The 17039-nt window shown below is 36.8% G+C and overlaps 1 protein-coding gene across 1 annotated transcript in view; it reads right to left on the bottom strand.

Moving 5' to 3' along the window:
* Nucleotides 1-17039, bottom strand: part of LOC106067464 (uncharacterized) — a 29408-nt gene that overhangs the window by 10296 nt on the left and 2073 nt on the right. The window contains exons 2-12 of the mRNA XM_056042125.1: nucleotides 15780-15985; nucleotides 11501-11666; nucleotides 10213-10250; nucleotides 9835-9856; nucleotides 9539-9598; nucleotides 5975-6037; nucleotides 3079-3141; nucleotides 2783-2845; nucleotides 2481-2515; nucleotides 868-928; nucleotides 197-343 (exon numbers count right to left, since the gene is read on the bottom strand). Of these exons, the coding sequence (XP_055898100.1) occupies nucleotides 197-343; nucleotides 868-928; nucleotides 2481-2515; nucleotides 2783-2845; nucleotides 3079-3141; nucleotides 5975-6037; nucleotides 9539-9598; nucleotides 9835-9856; nucleotides 10213-10250; nucleotides 11501-11666; nucleotides 15780-15985 (924 nt within the window). The remainder of the gene's footprint in view (nucleotides 1-196; nucleotides 344-867; nucleotides 929-2480; nucleotides 2516-2782; nucleotides 2846-3078; nucleotides 3142-5974; nucleotides 6038-9538; nucleotides 9599-9834; nucleotides 9857-10212; nucleotides 10251-11500; nucleotides 11667-15779; nucleotides 15986-17039) is intronic.

Genomic DNA, 17039 nt, shown 5'->3' with positions numbered 1-17039 from the left:
ATTGCTGTATGTGTGTGGGGGGGGGGAGGGGAGGTCGCGGCAGAGAGGGGGATTGTAAAAAGGGGTTGGCGAGCATAAAAGGTTGAGAACCGCTGATCTAAGGTGAAGGAACTCGCCCTTTAAGAGTAACCTTTGAATGTATGCATTGCCTGTCTAGACAAAAGGAACAAATAGTTATAGAGTTGAATAAATTTACCTTGTGGATTTTTGAACAGCTGTGTCAGAATTTGTCGACTTTTACAGATGGCGTCACGTGACTTCTTAAGTGCAACAGGTGTTGGTATTGAGAGAAGGTCCTCAACTTTAGCCACACTGTGGTGACACTTTTTGCAAAGTAGATCACCTGTGAACATTGGTTTGATGTCATGATTACCACATTTTGAAAAGTTTATTTTTTTACCCTAACACTGTAAAAATAAGATAGATAGATAGATAGATAGATAGATAGATAGATAGATAGATAGATAGATAGATAGATAGATAGATAGACAGATAGATAGATAGATAGATAGATAGTCAGATAGATAGATAGATAGATAGATAGATAGATTTATTTAATTATACAGATAGCTTTCAGTGGACATATTTATTTTGGGAAGAAATAACTAAGGCTGTGAGTGGGACTATTGGCTAACTCCACCGAGTGGCAACAAAACCTCTGAATATACAAGAAAATAAGGTCCCCTTACTGTCAACACACGTTTATAAATAAATTTTAAAAAATGTTATACGTTTTGTTCCGTCTACATCGCTGTGAATGTTTTTTAATTAACAGTTTTCTAATTACGTCATCGAGCAGGTCTTTGTGTATTATTTATTTGTTTCATAATTTAATGATTGATCAAAAGATGTAGTTTCTATTCTTACCAGTACTGTGTTCAGAATCCACAATTTTAAGCGGTGTGGCAAAGTCAATGTCGTCCAGAGACTGGCAAAAAGATAAAGCCATATGTCATTTTAAACATATTTATATTTATAATTAATATGTACAAACAAGGTTACAAAGACAGTTTGTGTGGAAACACAAACTCAAAATTGGCCCCCAGGTAGGTAAAAAAGGCAGAAATCAATATTTTAAGAAATAACATCAGAATGAAATTCTATCAAAGACAAGTGACAAAGAAAAATTGGGAAAAAAGGTTGAAAGATCTTGTGTGGTGCCCCAGCGGTTAATCAGACCAAATGATAGGTGAAAGTGAATATGAAGCTAGATGTGAACCTGGCCTAACTGATGTCTTATAATGAATATCTAATTGATCTTATTGTTTTGTAAAGGGTCAATCTGGTCAATATCTTATTCAAATCCACAAGGAAAAAGAAATATCCTTTTGGTTGAGTGTGTTACAGTACCGTGTGGTACTTTCAGTTCACGCGATAATATGAAAAACTACTTATTAATTGTTGTTTTCAATTCTGTCCAACTTATGTGCATACTAAATAGATTTTTTCTATTTAAAATTTTTTTAAACATATTTTTTTGAGTAAATAGAGTAGTTAGTATAACAGAATTTATTTAACTTAGCAATACAAATGTAAAAAAAATTAATTTAGACAAAAAAATCAAAAACCATTTGCATAAATGTGTTAAAGATATGGTAAATAGTAACCTCCCCTACTAAAAGGTCTCCCGTGTTTGTTGCTGGTAATAGTGATTAGTTGTAAAAGTGGTGTATATTTATATTAAATCTGCTTGCATAAGTGATTTTAAAAATTAGAAACATAACTTGGCTTTAGTAACAAGTTTAGCGAATTTGAAGCACAGCATAGCTATAAGATAAGATTATTTTTATTGTTGCAATTAATTGGAAATTCAGTGACCACCACAGCGTAACTACTGTAACAATAACATTATAGATGCAGAGTCCAATGAGAAACGTATTGCGCGAGACCCAATCTGGGTGGGGATAAGGATAATTAGTGAAAATTCGTTTATATATTTTATTCATTCTTTACTAAGTACAAAATCATGATCAAATTTGACGATGCCTTGCATGTAGCCAAATCATCCAGTAAGCCTATACCATCAAAGTTCTTGTTTCTTACATTTATCACGCTCAAGAGCAAGAAGTGCCAAATTGTTTATTCTATCTTCGTGAGTTGTTGATTTCAAGTCATTCTTTATTAGTTTAAGGCGCGAGAAGCTTCTTTCACGAGATGCGACAGCTACGAGCATTGTTAAAAATACTCTACATAATGTAGTTTGCGAAAGCAGTTTATCTTTTATTAGTGGAGAGATACGCTGAAATTTCTACCAGGGTTTGTTATGCTCTGGTATAGTATGCCTAAAAAATGACAATTTTGTCTATTTTTCAGGAGACTTGTTTGGGTTTTCAGGAGATTTGAATAATTTCAGGAGCTCCTGGAAAATTATGAGGCCTCGGGAATCCCCGTTAAAAGTTATGATGATTTATTTTACAATTAACACCTAGAATACTTAAAACCAAATGTAAGTTTACTTATTAAAACAGAGTTCAACTTACTATAGCGCTGTCCGTTTCTAAAGAAGAAGTCCTACCTAAATCATAAAGGAAAAACAATTAAAATATTCAAAGTGCCTATTCCTTTCTTTTTAACGCTTTTCTGTAGTACAAACTAAAACGAGTACAAGACAAAGTCGCATGGCATCACATAGGCCAGCGATTCTCAAAGTGGTCTATATAGACCCCCAGGGGTCTACGAAGACTTCCAAGGGGTCTATGAGACAAAAAAATTTTGAAAACCGCTGATCTAGACAACAAGACGTTGTAATATCCAGAGTAATACTTTTGAAAAAAATAATTACTAATTGAGTCTTTCAGAAGATCTAATTCTCTTGTCTTTTCTAAAAGTTGTTCTGTACTTTCATCTAATAATAAAAGAAAGAAAAATATATATTTAGAGCACATTTCTATATTAAGAATGTTGCTGCTGAGGGTGAATTGCCGACTTCAAATTGCCTGCTTGATCCATTCTGAAATACAGTTCATTACGAGTAAATTCCAAATTGTGTGTATTTCCTAATTTTTTTTATATTATTTTTTTTTGTATTTTAATCCCAAAAAACACTCCACAAAGATAACAAGATCTAGGGTTTTATACTTAGCAGTTCATTGAGCCGCTTGATTTCATTCTCCGAGATAGTTCCCTTTTCTCTTTCTCTCTCTGAAAGTATAAATAGATTCGTGAAATTACTCCCCTTGTTTAAAAAATCTAAACATACATCTCTTTGTTCTAAACTAATCAGAATACATTTTTTGGTTCAAATAAATAATTATCTAACCATTGCCGAAGCTTCAGCTTTATGTCTTTGAAAAAATAGGAGTTATCAAGAAATTACGTCATCAATACTGATGTACTCGATACACCATTAACTTTGGAAATCTTACATTAGCCGGCAAGTATAGGATTCAGAAACCAATATTCAAACCGTAAACTATTCAGCCTAAATTATTTAAAAAGTAAAAAAATAATAATATATTTCTTCTAAACCCTGGTTTAATACAATGTCATCATAGACCCATTCGCCATTGGCACCATTGTCAAAAAAAAAAAAAAAGCTAAGACTGTACGGCTATATCATGAATTACTCAGGGCTCGTAAAGACTTTTCTGCAGGGAACATTACCAGGTAAAAAAAAAGGAGATGCAAATAAAGGAAGCGATGGATACCATTACGGAATGTGCGAACCGTTAAATCGTCTAAGACAGGGGTTCTGATCCTGTGGGTCGCGACCCCTTGAGGGGTCCATTGATGATTTGTCAGGGGTCGCCCTAGACCATCGAAAATATGGATTGTATTTTGTCTATTCTTCTATTGCTGTGTGTGTGTGTGGGGGGGGGGGGAGGGTCGCGGCAGAGTTGGGGATTGTAAAAAGGGGTCGCCGAGCTTAAAAGGTTGAGAACCGCTGGTCTAAGAGCTGATCCGAAGGTTCTTCGAGCTCTAAGTTTGAAAAAAAAACCTGTTTGAGCGTCAAAAAGTAAAAAAAAAAAAAAACCTTTGTGAACACACAGTTCTGTCTGGGAGAGACCCAAGTCAATGCCTATGTAAAGCATTGCTATTTCCGATGCATCTGGCCCCCAACGCATGGGCTAGACATGGCCAAAGGCCGAGTGCACCGGGAACCTCCGCCATTTTCCTATGTTGTACCAAGCTAACCGTGGAGGACTCGCCATTAGTGTAAACGGTCCCTTGAGGAACGGCGCATGGATTATCGACAAGGTCGTGAGGGCTCTCTTTCAACTCCGCTCAGTGCAATGGGTAAGCTCTCACCTACCCGAGGACACCCCAAAGGGAGTTTTGTTTCGCCATTCATTTAACCTAACCACTTCCTCTACAGGTCAAGGTCAAGATACTATAGAGCTTAGAGTAATGTTTGGGTAATATTACAGTGATTAAGTTCTTCAAATGTGATAAATTTGATGGATGTTACGCATCTTCAGCTATTCACAGAATATTGTATATTACGTCCCTTTTGTATATATTTATAGACATATATAAATATAGACTGGCCGAAGGAAGTAACTTCATGTAACTTGAAAACATGTATATCTATTGTTGTCGGATTTCCGAATTCTGAAAAGTTGCATGATCTTCAGTCTTAGAGATTTAAAAAAAAAATCACTAGTGAAAATATTGTAATACTTATATAGGTTATGGCTGAAATAGATATGAATACTTTACTTTTATACTGCTCATAAATGATGTATAATAAAGTACACAAAATTGCAAGTCACAAATTTTCGTTTCATAAGACTCTTTTATCGGCCAGTCTATATTTATATACATGCATGGGTATATTGTATATAGTATGAAGAGTTATGCCCATTCATATGGGAAACTAATCTATGAGGCAAGACATCTGATTTAAGAAGCTAGTTATTTGTTTATATTATGAATGTGTTGTCGTTTCATTTCATGATAGAAGTAGAAGAACGACAAAGGGAAGTTGTGAAGTCTTTAAATGATCGGCAATGGTACCTCACTTTCACCACCCAGTCTCAGTATGTAGCACACAACATTTGAACTCAAGAGGTCAAAATATACGTTACAAAATTTGAAAGCTTATAGTCGTATACAATTTTTTTTTTCTTTTAAACTTCACGGGGACTGTTACGGAGTGTGTGTGTCAGTGTGTTTCTATGGTCACGGCGAGAAGAAGCTAGCGATTGGTTGGTAGCTAAGCAGTGTGAATAATGCAAGATAAGTAGCACTGTCGTAAGCTATGTGAAGAACGAGGAAGACGTCTCCAGGACGCCAATGCGTGAAGACGTGCCTTTGTAGTGAGTTAGATTTTATTCAAAATACCATTTTATAGTATTACTTGAATTTGTATATATTATAATAAAAGTTGTATTTAGTATTTAGTTGTCTGCGAGCAGTTTGGTGCTACACGTCAACAACAGAAACTCAAAAAAATTTTTTGTTCTTATTTATAGATTAAATGAATAGAAAGTCAACTGTCTGTCATTTACTCTTTCTCTCCTAATCGACGATACCATCGTTGATTTTGACCTCATTAAATTAAATTAATGATTAATATTTTGAACCTGACTTTGAACTATATAAAAAGAGCATGCATTCCCATTTAATTATAATACCAAATACAACATTTTCTGATAACAAACAACAAAGCTATTCAAGCCCAATCATAACAGGGAAGTGAAATAGTATAGAGCAAAATGAAGAATTCCTTCAAAACGTGGAAAATAATTACGGAGAGAAAGAGTTAAGGGATAGAAACTTTTTTTTCTTATTAATTGGTGTATGGTATATTAGTAGATAGAACAGTTCTACGCACCTAGCTCTGACCTAGTTCTACACACCTAGCTCTGACCTAGTTCTACACACCTAACTCTGACCTAGTTCTACACACCTAACTTTGACCTAGTTCTACACACACAACTCTGACCTAGTTCTACACAACTAACTGACCTAGATCTACACACCTAACTCTGACCTAGTTCTACACACCTAACTCTGACCTAGTTCTACTCACCTAGCTCTGATTTCAGCGTCAAAACTTGGGTTTTGAGTTCCTCAACAATTTTGTTTTTATCAGCTACAAGAAAAAAAAAAAGAATTTTCACATTTAAGAAGACGAGGAAACAATGTAATCGTTTTTTTTACAATTATGTTGTAACAACAGTCTCTTTCTACAAAGGTAATGTTGACTCACTCTGTCTGTCTGCCCGTCTGTCTGTCTTATAAATAGTTTGTGCACATTTTTTCTCTGACATCCAATCTCGGATAAAGCTGAAATTTTTCACAATTATTTCTTTTACCTGAACACACAAGAATCAATTTACATTTAGTTAATTGACTATTCGTAATTAATTATATTTTGTTTGATATCGAACAAGAGAAAGAAATTGTACTTGACTGGTGTGTAAGTAAAATTAATCCCCTTTATACTTTGTAGAGAGAAACATTTAAAATTTGAAACTAGCAATCGATAACTATAAAAAAAACGGCCTGAGCCCCGCCCTGGTTCAATGGTTAGTGTGTTGGCTTGAGAAGGCTTGAGCTCTCGAGTTCGAATTTAGATTATCCACACAAAATACCCCCCCCCCCTCTCTTTCTCCTCAACCTTCTTTCTCAACTGGTCCAGACAAGTGATAGGATCATAGCTTAATGAGAAACTGGTCCAGGCAAGTGATAGGATCATAGCTTATTGAGAAACTGGTCCAGGCTAGTGATAGGATCATAGCTTAATGAGAAACTGGTCCAGGCAAGTGATAGGATCATAGCTTATTGAGAAACTGGTCCAGACAAGTGATAGGATCATAGCTTATTGAGAAACTGGTCCAGACAAGTGATAGGATCATAGCTTAATGAGAAACTGGTCCAGGCAAGTGATAGGATCATAGCTTATTGAGAAACTAGTCCAGGCTAGTGATAGGATCATAGCTTAATGAGAAACTGGTCCAGACAAGTGATAGGATCATAGCTTATTGAGAAACTGGTCCAGGCTAGTGATAGGATCATAGCTTATTGAGAAACTGGTCCAGGTTAGTGATAGGATCATAGCTTATTGAGAAACTGGTCCAGGCTAGTGATAGGATCATAGCTTAATGAGAAACTGGTCCAGACAAGTGATAGGATCATAGCTTAATGAGAAACTGGTCCAGGCAAGTGATAGGATCATAGCTTATTGAGAAACTGGTCCAGGCTAGTGATAGGATCATAGCTTATTGAGAAACTGGTCCAGGTTAGTGATAGGATCATAGCTTATTGAGAAACTGGTCCAGGTTAGTGATAGGATCCTATCTTAATGAAAAACTGGTCCAGGCTAGTGATAGGATCATAGCTTATTGAGAAACTGGTCCAGGTTAGTGATAGGATCCTAGCTTAATGAGAAACTGGTCCAGGCAAGTGATAGGATCCTAGCTTAATGAGAAACTGGTCCAGGCTAGTGATAGGATCATAGCTTATTGAGAAACTGGTCCAGGTTAGTGATAGGATCCTAGCTTATTGAGAAACTGGTCCAGGCAAGTGATAGGATCCTAGCTTAATGAGAAACTGGTCCAGGCTAGTGATAGGATCATAGCTTAATGAGAAACTGGTCCAGACAAGTGATAGGATCATAGCTAATTGAAAAACTGGTCCAGGCAAGTGATAGGATCATAGCTAATTAAGAAATTGGTCCAGGCAAGTGATAGGATCATAGCTAATTAAGAAATTGGTCCAGGCAAGTGATAGGATCATAGCTTAATGAGAAACTAGTCCAGGCTAGTGATAGGATCATAGCTTAATGAGAAACTGGTCCAGGCAAGTGATAGGATCATAGCTTAATGAGAAACTGGTCCAGACAAGTGATAGGATCATAGCTAATTGAGAAACTGGTCCAGGCAAGTGATAGGATCATAGCTAATTAAGAAATTGGTCCAGGCAAGTGATAGGATCATAGCTAATTAAGAAATTGGTCCAGGCAAGTGATAGGATCATAGCTTAATGAGAAACTGGTCCAGGCAAGTGATAGGATCCTAGCCTATTAAGAAACTTGTCCAGGCGAGTGACAGGATCCTAGCCTATTGAGAAAGCTAAAAGCATGAAATTGCGCTAATCATAAACAATGGACCTTGTTCAATCGTAAACAAACAACATTTAGCCACGTGATAATATTGATAAAACAATGAAAATTACGTATCACGTGACAGCCTTTATGGATTGACTAATTTGTATGGAAGATATTGAGAACCACGTGGCAAAATATTGTTTGTTTACGATGTTTGTTTGTTTGTTTTACATGTTTCGGATGTTCCTATAGAGTTGAAGATAATTACTTCCTAGCCCAAACCTCCCGCAACACGACGGGGGATTGAACCGGGCAGGGTTTGAACCCTGGACCATCGATAAATCTGAACGTCAGTCCAGCGCGCAAAACGCACGACCAGGCAGCCATCCGATTGATGAATGAGGTCCATTGATACAAATATTTCTAATCGCACAGATTTATTATTGTTAGTCTAGATCAGTTTTAAATTTAATTACCTGACTGATCCAAACTAATTGATAAAACTACAATTAATCAAAGCTATGTTGTTGTTTGGTGTTTGATTTTTTTCTAGCATTTTTAGCGGCCCCCGAAAGGGGAAAAGACGCTATTAGTTTTGTGCGAAATGTCTGTCCGTCTGTCCGTCTGACCGTCTGTCCGTCTGTCCCGTTTAGATCTCGTAAACTAGAAAAGATATAAAAAATCCGACATCACATATTTTAGACCATTCAAAGTTCTGATGCAACGGCTACTTTTTTTTTCTGAAAGCGAAAAATCTAATTTTTAAAATCAGTTATGCAAGCAGTTTTTTAAAGAGAAAAAGCTAATTAGCATGCATTATAAGTTAGACCTAATTTAAAACGAATAGTAATCTTATAAACTTCATTTTCCTAAATATATTTTATATTGCGGAAATATATTTTTTTATGATTCGAATAAGAGATTGAGCCTTTTCAAAACAATTAGATCAATTATAAGACATCAGTAAGGCCAGGGGAGTCGCGGTGGCTGAGCGGTCAAGATCTTGGCTTCTAAACCGGGGGTCCTGGGTTCGAATCCTGGTGAAGACTGGGATTTTCAACTTTGGAATCTTTGGGAGCCTCTGAGTCCACTCAGCTCTAATGGGTACCTGACATTAGTTGGGGGAAAGTAAAGGCGGTTGGTCGTTGTGCTGGCTACATGACACCCTCGTTAACCGTAGGCCACAAAAACAGATGAACTTTACATCACCTGCCACCAGGTCTAAAAGCGGAACTAGTTAGGCCAGGTTCACATCTAAATTTACATTCACTTTCACCTATTCTTTGATCCGCGGGACCGTTGGGGCACTACACAAGATCTGTTAACCTTCTTTCTCCATTCTTATCTCTCATTTGTCTTTCAAATTATTTCATTTGGATGTTCTTTCTGAAAATATTGAAGCCTGCCTGGGTGGACCACTTCGGGGGCCGATTTTGAGTTTGTGTTTCCACACAAACTGTCTTTGTAACCTTGTTTTTTGTTGTGTTTGTTTTTAAATACATCGGTACATTACACAATTTTCTAAATTTAATTGATTAATCTTACCAACATCTTGTCTCAGATTTTCACTCACAATACTGGAACCGCCGGATGAGTAGTTACCCTCTATATAATAAATAAGAAACAGTGTTAATAAAATAAACTGTTATATACGAGGCAATACGATTACAACTAATGACACATCAACCACAATTCATAGCAATATTATTCTTATGAACCTGACCTGAAATATAAGTATTTACACTATTAAACTATGACTATTTAGTAGTATTTAGACTATAGGACTATTATTTTGGTTTTCTGTCGTAGTTTTTCTTCTTCTATAAGCTACTATACATTACCATCTTCGCTGCTTTCTCTTTGCTGTGGATCGCAAAAATTAACAAATCATTTATTATTGGAGACGTAAGCTTTTAGTAGACCTAGATGATATAAAAATAAAACGAAAATGTAATTGGTTCTAAAAAGGACATTGTTTGTTTTTAAAGATTTTCAATAAAGTTATCCAAGTACAGGTCTTCATTATTCTTTCCTTTATTAAATGGCATGCGCAAAGTTCCCCCGCAACCATATGCACGTCAACAAAATGCGCACACGCACACACAAACACATACATCCACTTAGACACGCACACTCCGACAAACACATTAATACTAGTGGGTTTCGATGACATTATTATACACTGTGAAATCATCATAGTTCAAGTTGGTTTGCCTTACCGCCAAAAAGCCCTGAAGATCTTCCTGGTTTAATTCATCTGAAAGAAAAAGAAATTGTCACAGATAAAATATTAAACTTGTGCACTTGGTTGAATTTAATGGGGATTAGTTGAACCCAGAGCGTGGAAGGATGAACATTATCTATCAAGTAACCGGAAGTGCGGATGAAAGTGGGACACAAGATTTGAAGTCAGTAATGATGTAGCTGAGACTGAGGGTAATCCTAGGGTTACCAGATTTCCGGCTAAAGGAGGACACGTCCCCATTTTCGGACCCTTGTTCTCAGTCTAAATTGGAAAAATGTCAGGCTTTCATTCTCTTGTTTAATTCAATTGCATAGTATTCAGCCGTTAAATCAAGAATAACCCAGCTTTTAGATACCGGTAATCTAATTTATCTGCTGAAATCCAAACATTTAGAATACAGTGATTAGTCTAACATGATTATCGTATACCTGTTGTTGGCCTGTTTCAGCCATATTGAAAGGTCACTGTTGCCAACCCATTCATAAAAATTGCAATTAAACGAAATTGTGCAATGCTGAAAAGTGTACTAATATTATTATACTGTTTATTAAATGCTTCACTTGTGTATTCTGTACACCAAATATACAAACTATCGCTCTACTTATGGATATGCCTTAATATATTTTTAATATTTATACAAAGATATCAGGAAGAAAAGCGTACAATACGAAAAATGGCCAACTCCTCCACCACCAAAGCGAAAGCCACCTTAGCCTGCAATATTTGTGGACGGGAGTGTCTCTCCAAAATAGGGCACGAAAAAGTGTTTGAGATGAACCATAGTCGCTCTACGACTGAACCATATATAATATATTACCCCTACCTTTACCTATCCCTTAGTCTGTTGGACCGTTGGGGCGCCAGGCAAGATTTGTCGACCGTCTTTCTCCATTCCTCCCTTTTTTTTTTGGCCTTGTTTAGAACCTTTCTCAATGGCAGGCCCGTCCATTCTTTAATGTGTTGTCCTCCCATCGTTTTTTTCTGTCTGCCTCTTCTTCTTTCACCTGGCACTGTTCCCTGAGAGAGCCCCGTAGATCTTGTAATGTGGCCATAGGTTTTAAGCTTTCGTCTTTTTACAACAGTTAGCAGGTCGTCATGGGCTCCGATCGCTGCATTAACCCTGTCTCTGATTTGGTTTGTGATGCGGTCTTTGAATGTGATGCCTAGGATCCTTCTGTAGCATCTCAATTCCATTGCTATAATATATAATATATATATATATAATGCTTTATTGATTAATTTTTTTTTTGTATAGTACGCACCTTTCAAAGTTTCTAAATTTCTTGCTACATGGCTCAATTTAACAGAAGGGTCTTTTAACACTTTGAGCAGGCACTCAAACCAACCTTCATAAACACAGAGTCTGTTCAGCAATTTCTCGCCACCTTTGTATTCTCCCTTTTTGTCCACTGTCTTTTGTATCTCCTCCTGTATAAGGATTAGAACGTAAAAGCTTTCAAGTACAAAATAAATCTGATGTACTATTTTGACAAAATACAGAGTTAAACTTAATTAAAGAAAAATAACTAGTCTAGTGTTTGTATGACTCTTTAGTATAGTGAGCTAACGCAATATACTTTACAATGAAATAGAATAAAACTAACTCTAAGGTCCCTTGAACATTACGCAGTTTTGACCTTTAGGCCAGCAAAAGTGAACAAGAGCTCCCTCTCACCGGCCTGAATGAGAACAGTGTCTGACGGGTGGGTCAGATTCGCGGCAAGATACCGAAGATCCCCGCCACTTTCCTTTTCTATACCAGGCTAACTGTGCGGAACACGCCATTTATGTAACGGCCCCTTGAGGAACAGCGCCTGAATTGTGACAAGGTTGTGGGAGCTTTTTTTACAACTCTGCACAGTGCAATGAGGATGCTCTCGCACCCCCTAAGGCACCCCCACGGGAGTCTTGTTTTGCTACCCTTTAGCCTAATCGTTTCCACTTACGATCGTTTCGACCCGGGCGCCACTATGAGGAAGGGTAGCATGCCCAGGAGCGCTTTCAAATAACGCTGTGGCGGCAATAGGACACTTTGAAAAGGCTTTGTCTTACCTCTGAACACAACGTTCGTCTATGTGACTAAATGTCCCTTCTATGTGAATAAATGTTCTCATTCTCAACGAAGCGCCTGGATGAAAACGGTCGTTAGAGGAAACGACTAGGCCAGTAGAGGTGCCTAGGGACAAAGTTCATTTCATTAGCAGGGATTAAGGAGACTGAAGTGGTACAAATAAGGAATATGGAACGGTGTGTTTGACGTTGACATTTTGGCCTCGTCTCTAGTCTTGTGATGCGAGATTTCGATACTAGAAATAATTATCGCTTTTATATAGCTCAGAGGGTTAGGGTAAACAATGTTATATCTAATGAACGCATAGTTTACACAGGGGCGCCCCAGGGGTCTGTGACATCGCCATTGTGGTTCATTTTGTACACCAATGATTTTCAGTCTGATAGTTCTTGTTGTTCCTTCACAAAATTCGCTGATGATGCGGCTCTTCTTGCACTGCTCTCAGAGAGCTCAGACGTAAATGAGTATTTCAAAGAAATAGAACACATTGAAAAATACTATAAAGATAACTTTTTATTATTAAATGTAAAAAAAAACAAAGAAATGATAATCGATTTTCGTAGGGACAAGAAGGAAAATGATATTGTTTCTGTAGCTGGAGAGACTATTGAAATTGTGCAAACCTTTAAATACCTTGGTACTATCCTAGACAATAAACTAAATTTTACTGCAAATACTGATTATATCAGCAAAAAAGGGCAGCAAAGATTACGATTACTAAGAAAACAGTCCTCGTTTAATGTTAGCGAAAAGGCCTTGGCTATGTTTTATCACGCTCACATCTGCAATATTTTAAGTTTCAATATCACTGCCTAGTATGGCAATCTGAGCATTAAAAATAAAAATAAACTTTATAGAATCCTAAATGCTGCTGGTAAAATCATTGGCAAAAAACAAACCCCATTTGGGCAGTTGTTTGAGACAAACATCTATAAAAAAGCTAACAAGATCCTCGAAATAGAGAATCACCCTTTGTGTCAGGATTTTGTGATTTTACCATCACAGAAGAGATACAAGACACCGATAGCTAAGACAAACAGACACAAACACTCTTTTGTTCCCCTGGCAATCAAATCATTAAATAAGAACAATCTTGTATAAACTTTGTCACATGTAAATTATGAGTGAGTCTGGTGTGAATGTACACTTTGGTTTCTTATAGTTATAATGTTTTGTGTTTGGTGTAATGCACAAATTGTAAGACAAATTTCCGTACGGACAATAAAGATTATTATTATTATTATTATTATTATAGCGCTACTTCCATGCTTATAGCATTCTCAGAGCGCTTTGGTCCAATCTCATTTGTGGACCAGTGGGGGAAGAAGGTATCTGGGAGTAGGTTTTCCGTGCTGCCTTTAGGCGCTCATCAAACGCAACTCAGCCCGAGTCGGGTGTCGAACCTCGAACCCCCTTCATAGGTAGCCAAGACAAGCCAAGATAAACGCTTCCCACTCCAAGAGTCATCGACTCGACTCTAAGGACAATTACAAAATTACAAAGTAGAAAAAGAAGAATGTGGCTATATAAATGCTTTTATACAAAACTAGTCGACCGGCGGAGTAGCATACGCCGCTATTTTGCAGGGCCAACCTTAGGCCACTGCAACCTATGTGCCCAGCACTTTTATAGGACCCGCGCTAATTTTAGGTGTATAAATTATTAAATTAAACCATTTTATAACTTATAACAGATTTCCCCCTGCCTCCTGTTGATTTAACAGGAGGTCCTGGAAATCTCCTGAAATTGCAAAATATACGAAAAAGTCCTGGAAATATCCGGAAATTATTAAAATCTTTTGAAAACTCATACCTATCTCCTGAAATACACAGACCAAAATTGTCTTTTTTTTTCACTCTTAAATTACCTAAGATAACTCCGTCCGTCCGAGTTGCAAAAATAAAAGAGTGATCTTTCCATTGTGTCCAAACTCTTGAGCGTGCTCTGTCGCTTCGATAGTTACTACAGAGTAGCTTACTCCCCCCCCCCCCTTTTTTTTTAACGTGAGGTAGAAATAAAAAAACAAAAGTAATATTACAACGGTCCTGCCCCCTGCTAGGTTGTGACTACGTGTTCTCTCCCCTCCCCTCTTGTTTTCTCGTGGACTATCCGCAGAGTGATCTTTCCTTTACTCCTTACTACTCGTTTAAACTGTTGAGGAAAGAAGAGAATTATATATATAGATGTATTATTTTTAAGTCGTCTAACAACAATAGATCAACCAATCACAAAGCAGTAATTTGAATATTTTTAAAAAATGTGGTATAGCAAAATACGGCACAGTAAAATCTACATTTTACCTATTTCCAAGCAAAACCTAGCTTATAATTTCTCACCAGAAGCCGAGAATTCCTTCCAGATCTAAATAACGTGAAGTACGTAATCCATAGGCGTAGCCAGATTTTAATACTAAACTTTCACTTGCCCTAGCACAGCAAAGGAGGTTTTGAGTTTAAAACCCCCTATCAGGAGTTTTTGAGTTTAAAATCCCTACCAGGGAGGTTTTGAGTTTAAACCCCCCTACCAGGGGGGTTCGAGTTTAAAAACCCCTACCATGGGTTTTCAGTTAAATTCCCCTCTTCTATAACACAAAACAAAAAAAAATGCAAACGACAATCCCCTAAATTTTACGAGCATAGTTAAGGAAGATTTTTATTTCTAAACCCCTTCCAAAATTTCCGATAAACCCCCTCTCCAATATAAAAAAAGAAAATTACACACTCAAAATTCTATGAGCGTAGCCAAAGGGGTTTTGAGTTAACCCCCACCCCTCTCTTCAGTAGGGTTTGAAGCTAAAAAATAACTCTTCAATACAGATTATACACACACAGACACATACATGAGGCGCGGTGGCTGAGCGGTAAAGCGCTTGACTTCCGAACCGGGGGTCCCGGGTTCGAATCCTGGTGAAGACTGGGATTTTTATTTCGGGATCTTTGGGCGCCTCTGAGTCCACCCAGCTCTAATGGGTACCTGACATTAGTTGGGGAAAAGTAAAGACGGTTGGTCGTTGGTCCACATGACACCCTCGTAAACCGTAGGCCACAGAGACAGATGACCTTTACATCATCTGCCCTATAGACCCCAAGGTCTGAAATGGGAACTTTCCTTTTTTTTTTTTACACACATACATAGAAATATATTTTTATCGTGAGGGGGGGGGGGGAGCGAAATATCCCCCCCCCCAAAAAAAAAAATCCTGGCTACTCCAATGACGTAATCCCTTGTAGGATAAGAGGCTGAGTAGAAAAACCTACATATCAAGCGGGATTGAATTTGAATCCCGACTCGAGTAGAGTTATGTTTGCAAAGCGGTAAATTAAGGATGGAAACCTTGACCCAGATACCAACCCCGTCTCCTCCTACTGGTTCAATGAAGTGCATGCTGTAAGCATGAAAGCTGTGATATACAAAAGAGCGATAGCCGAGTGATCATTATATCGACCCAAGTGACTAAACTTAGTACTCACGATATCTCTACTGTTCAACACATGTACGTTGTAGGCATTGAAGACATGAAGGATGTTAGAAATCGCTACCCTTCCCAGGAAAGCATGGGAGATTTTTCTCTTAAGTAGCTCGTTGTAATCTGTGATGACCTTACGTTCCAATCTCTCCTGAGATTGTGAACTGTGACAACATATGGTTATTTTTGAGTTTGGTGTAGTGGTTGACCCTGACAAAAAGAGAGTTGACAGCATTGTATTAATATTTATAACTAAACAATCAGAAGGAAGTAAATTAAATGTTACTGTTGCACTAAACAATCAAAATATATCAAATACTTTTAAAAAAGAATATATAACGGAATGAACTTCACATTTACAGCCATATAACTCAATGAGGTAAAATGTATTTCCCTTTTCCTTATATCAAACAAAATTACTAATATTAATACTACTACTACTACTAATGATTTATTTATTTATTAACTTATTAATTTTTTGAATGATGTATGTCCCATTATGGACAATAAATATGGTGTAAAGTTTCAACTTTATACGAGAATCGGTGTGGGCAATTATGGTGTACTAAATCAGAGTTGATTCATAAATTTGCAATAAAAATAATTGAGCTATAAAGATGACAATATTGCAATGCGTGGCACCTGACCTTCGAATCAAATGTCAATATTAATTACTGCTAGTTAGTTGCCCATTGATCTAACTGTTGCCCATTGATCTAACTGTTGCCCATTTGTCTTTCAATACGTTTTAAGTCACACCGTGAAAGTCTGGTGCTTCCTTCGTAATGAAACTATTTGGGGCTAAAATTGGAAGAGCTCCCAGAATCTGATTGGTCAGTACTACAAAGCGCACAAAATTTATGATATACATTTAAAAATACAGTTAATTGACATTTCCTTTATTTTGTACACTGGAGACGCCAAAAACGTTAAAATTATTTTTAGTGGTTTTTTTTTTTTTTTTGAGGTTTTTTTTGTGAGTTTTTTTTTTTGTGAGTTTTTTTTTGTGAGTTTTTTTTTTGTGAGTTTTTTTTTGTGAGTTTTTTTTTGTGAGTTTTTTTTGTGAGTTTTTTTTTTTGTGAGTTTTTTTTTGTGAGTTTTTTTTTGTGAGTTTTTTTTTTGTGAGTTTTTTTTTGTGAGTTTTTTTTTTGTGAGTTTTTTTTTTGTGAGTTTTTTTTTGTGAGTTTTTTTTTGTGAGTTTTTTTTTTGTGAGTTTTTTTTTGTTGTGTTTTTTGTTGTTTTTTTGCTGTGTAAAAATCTCCAA

Source organism: Biomphalaria glabrata, chromosome 9, assembly GCF_947242115.1.
Source record: "Biomphalaria glabrata chromosome 9, xgBioGlab47.1, whole genome shotgun sequence".
NCBI lineage: Eukaryota > Metazoa > Mollusca > Gastropoda > Planorbidae > Biomphalaria > Biomphalaria glabrata.
The sequence above is the reverse complement of the archived record's forward strand: the minus strand, read 5'-3'. Positions and strand labels throughout refer to the sequence as shown.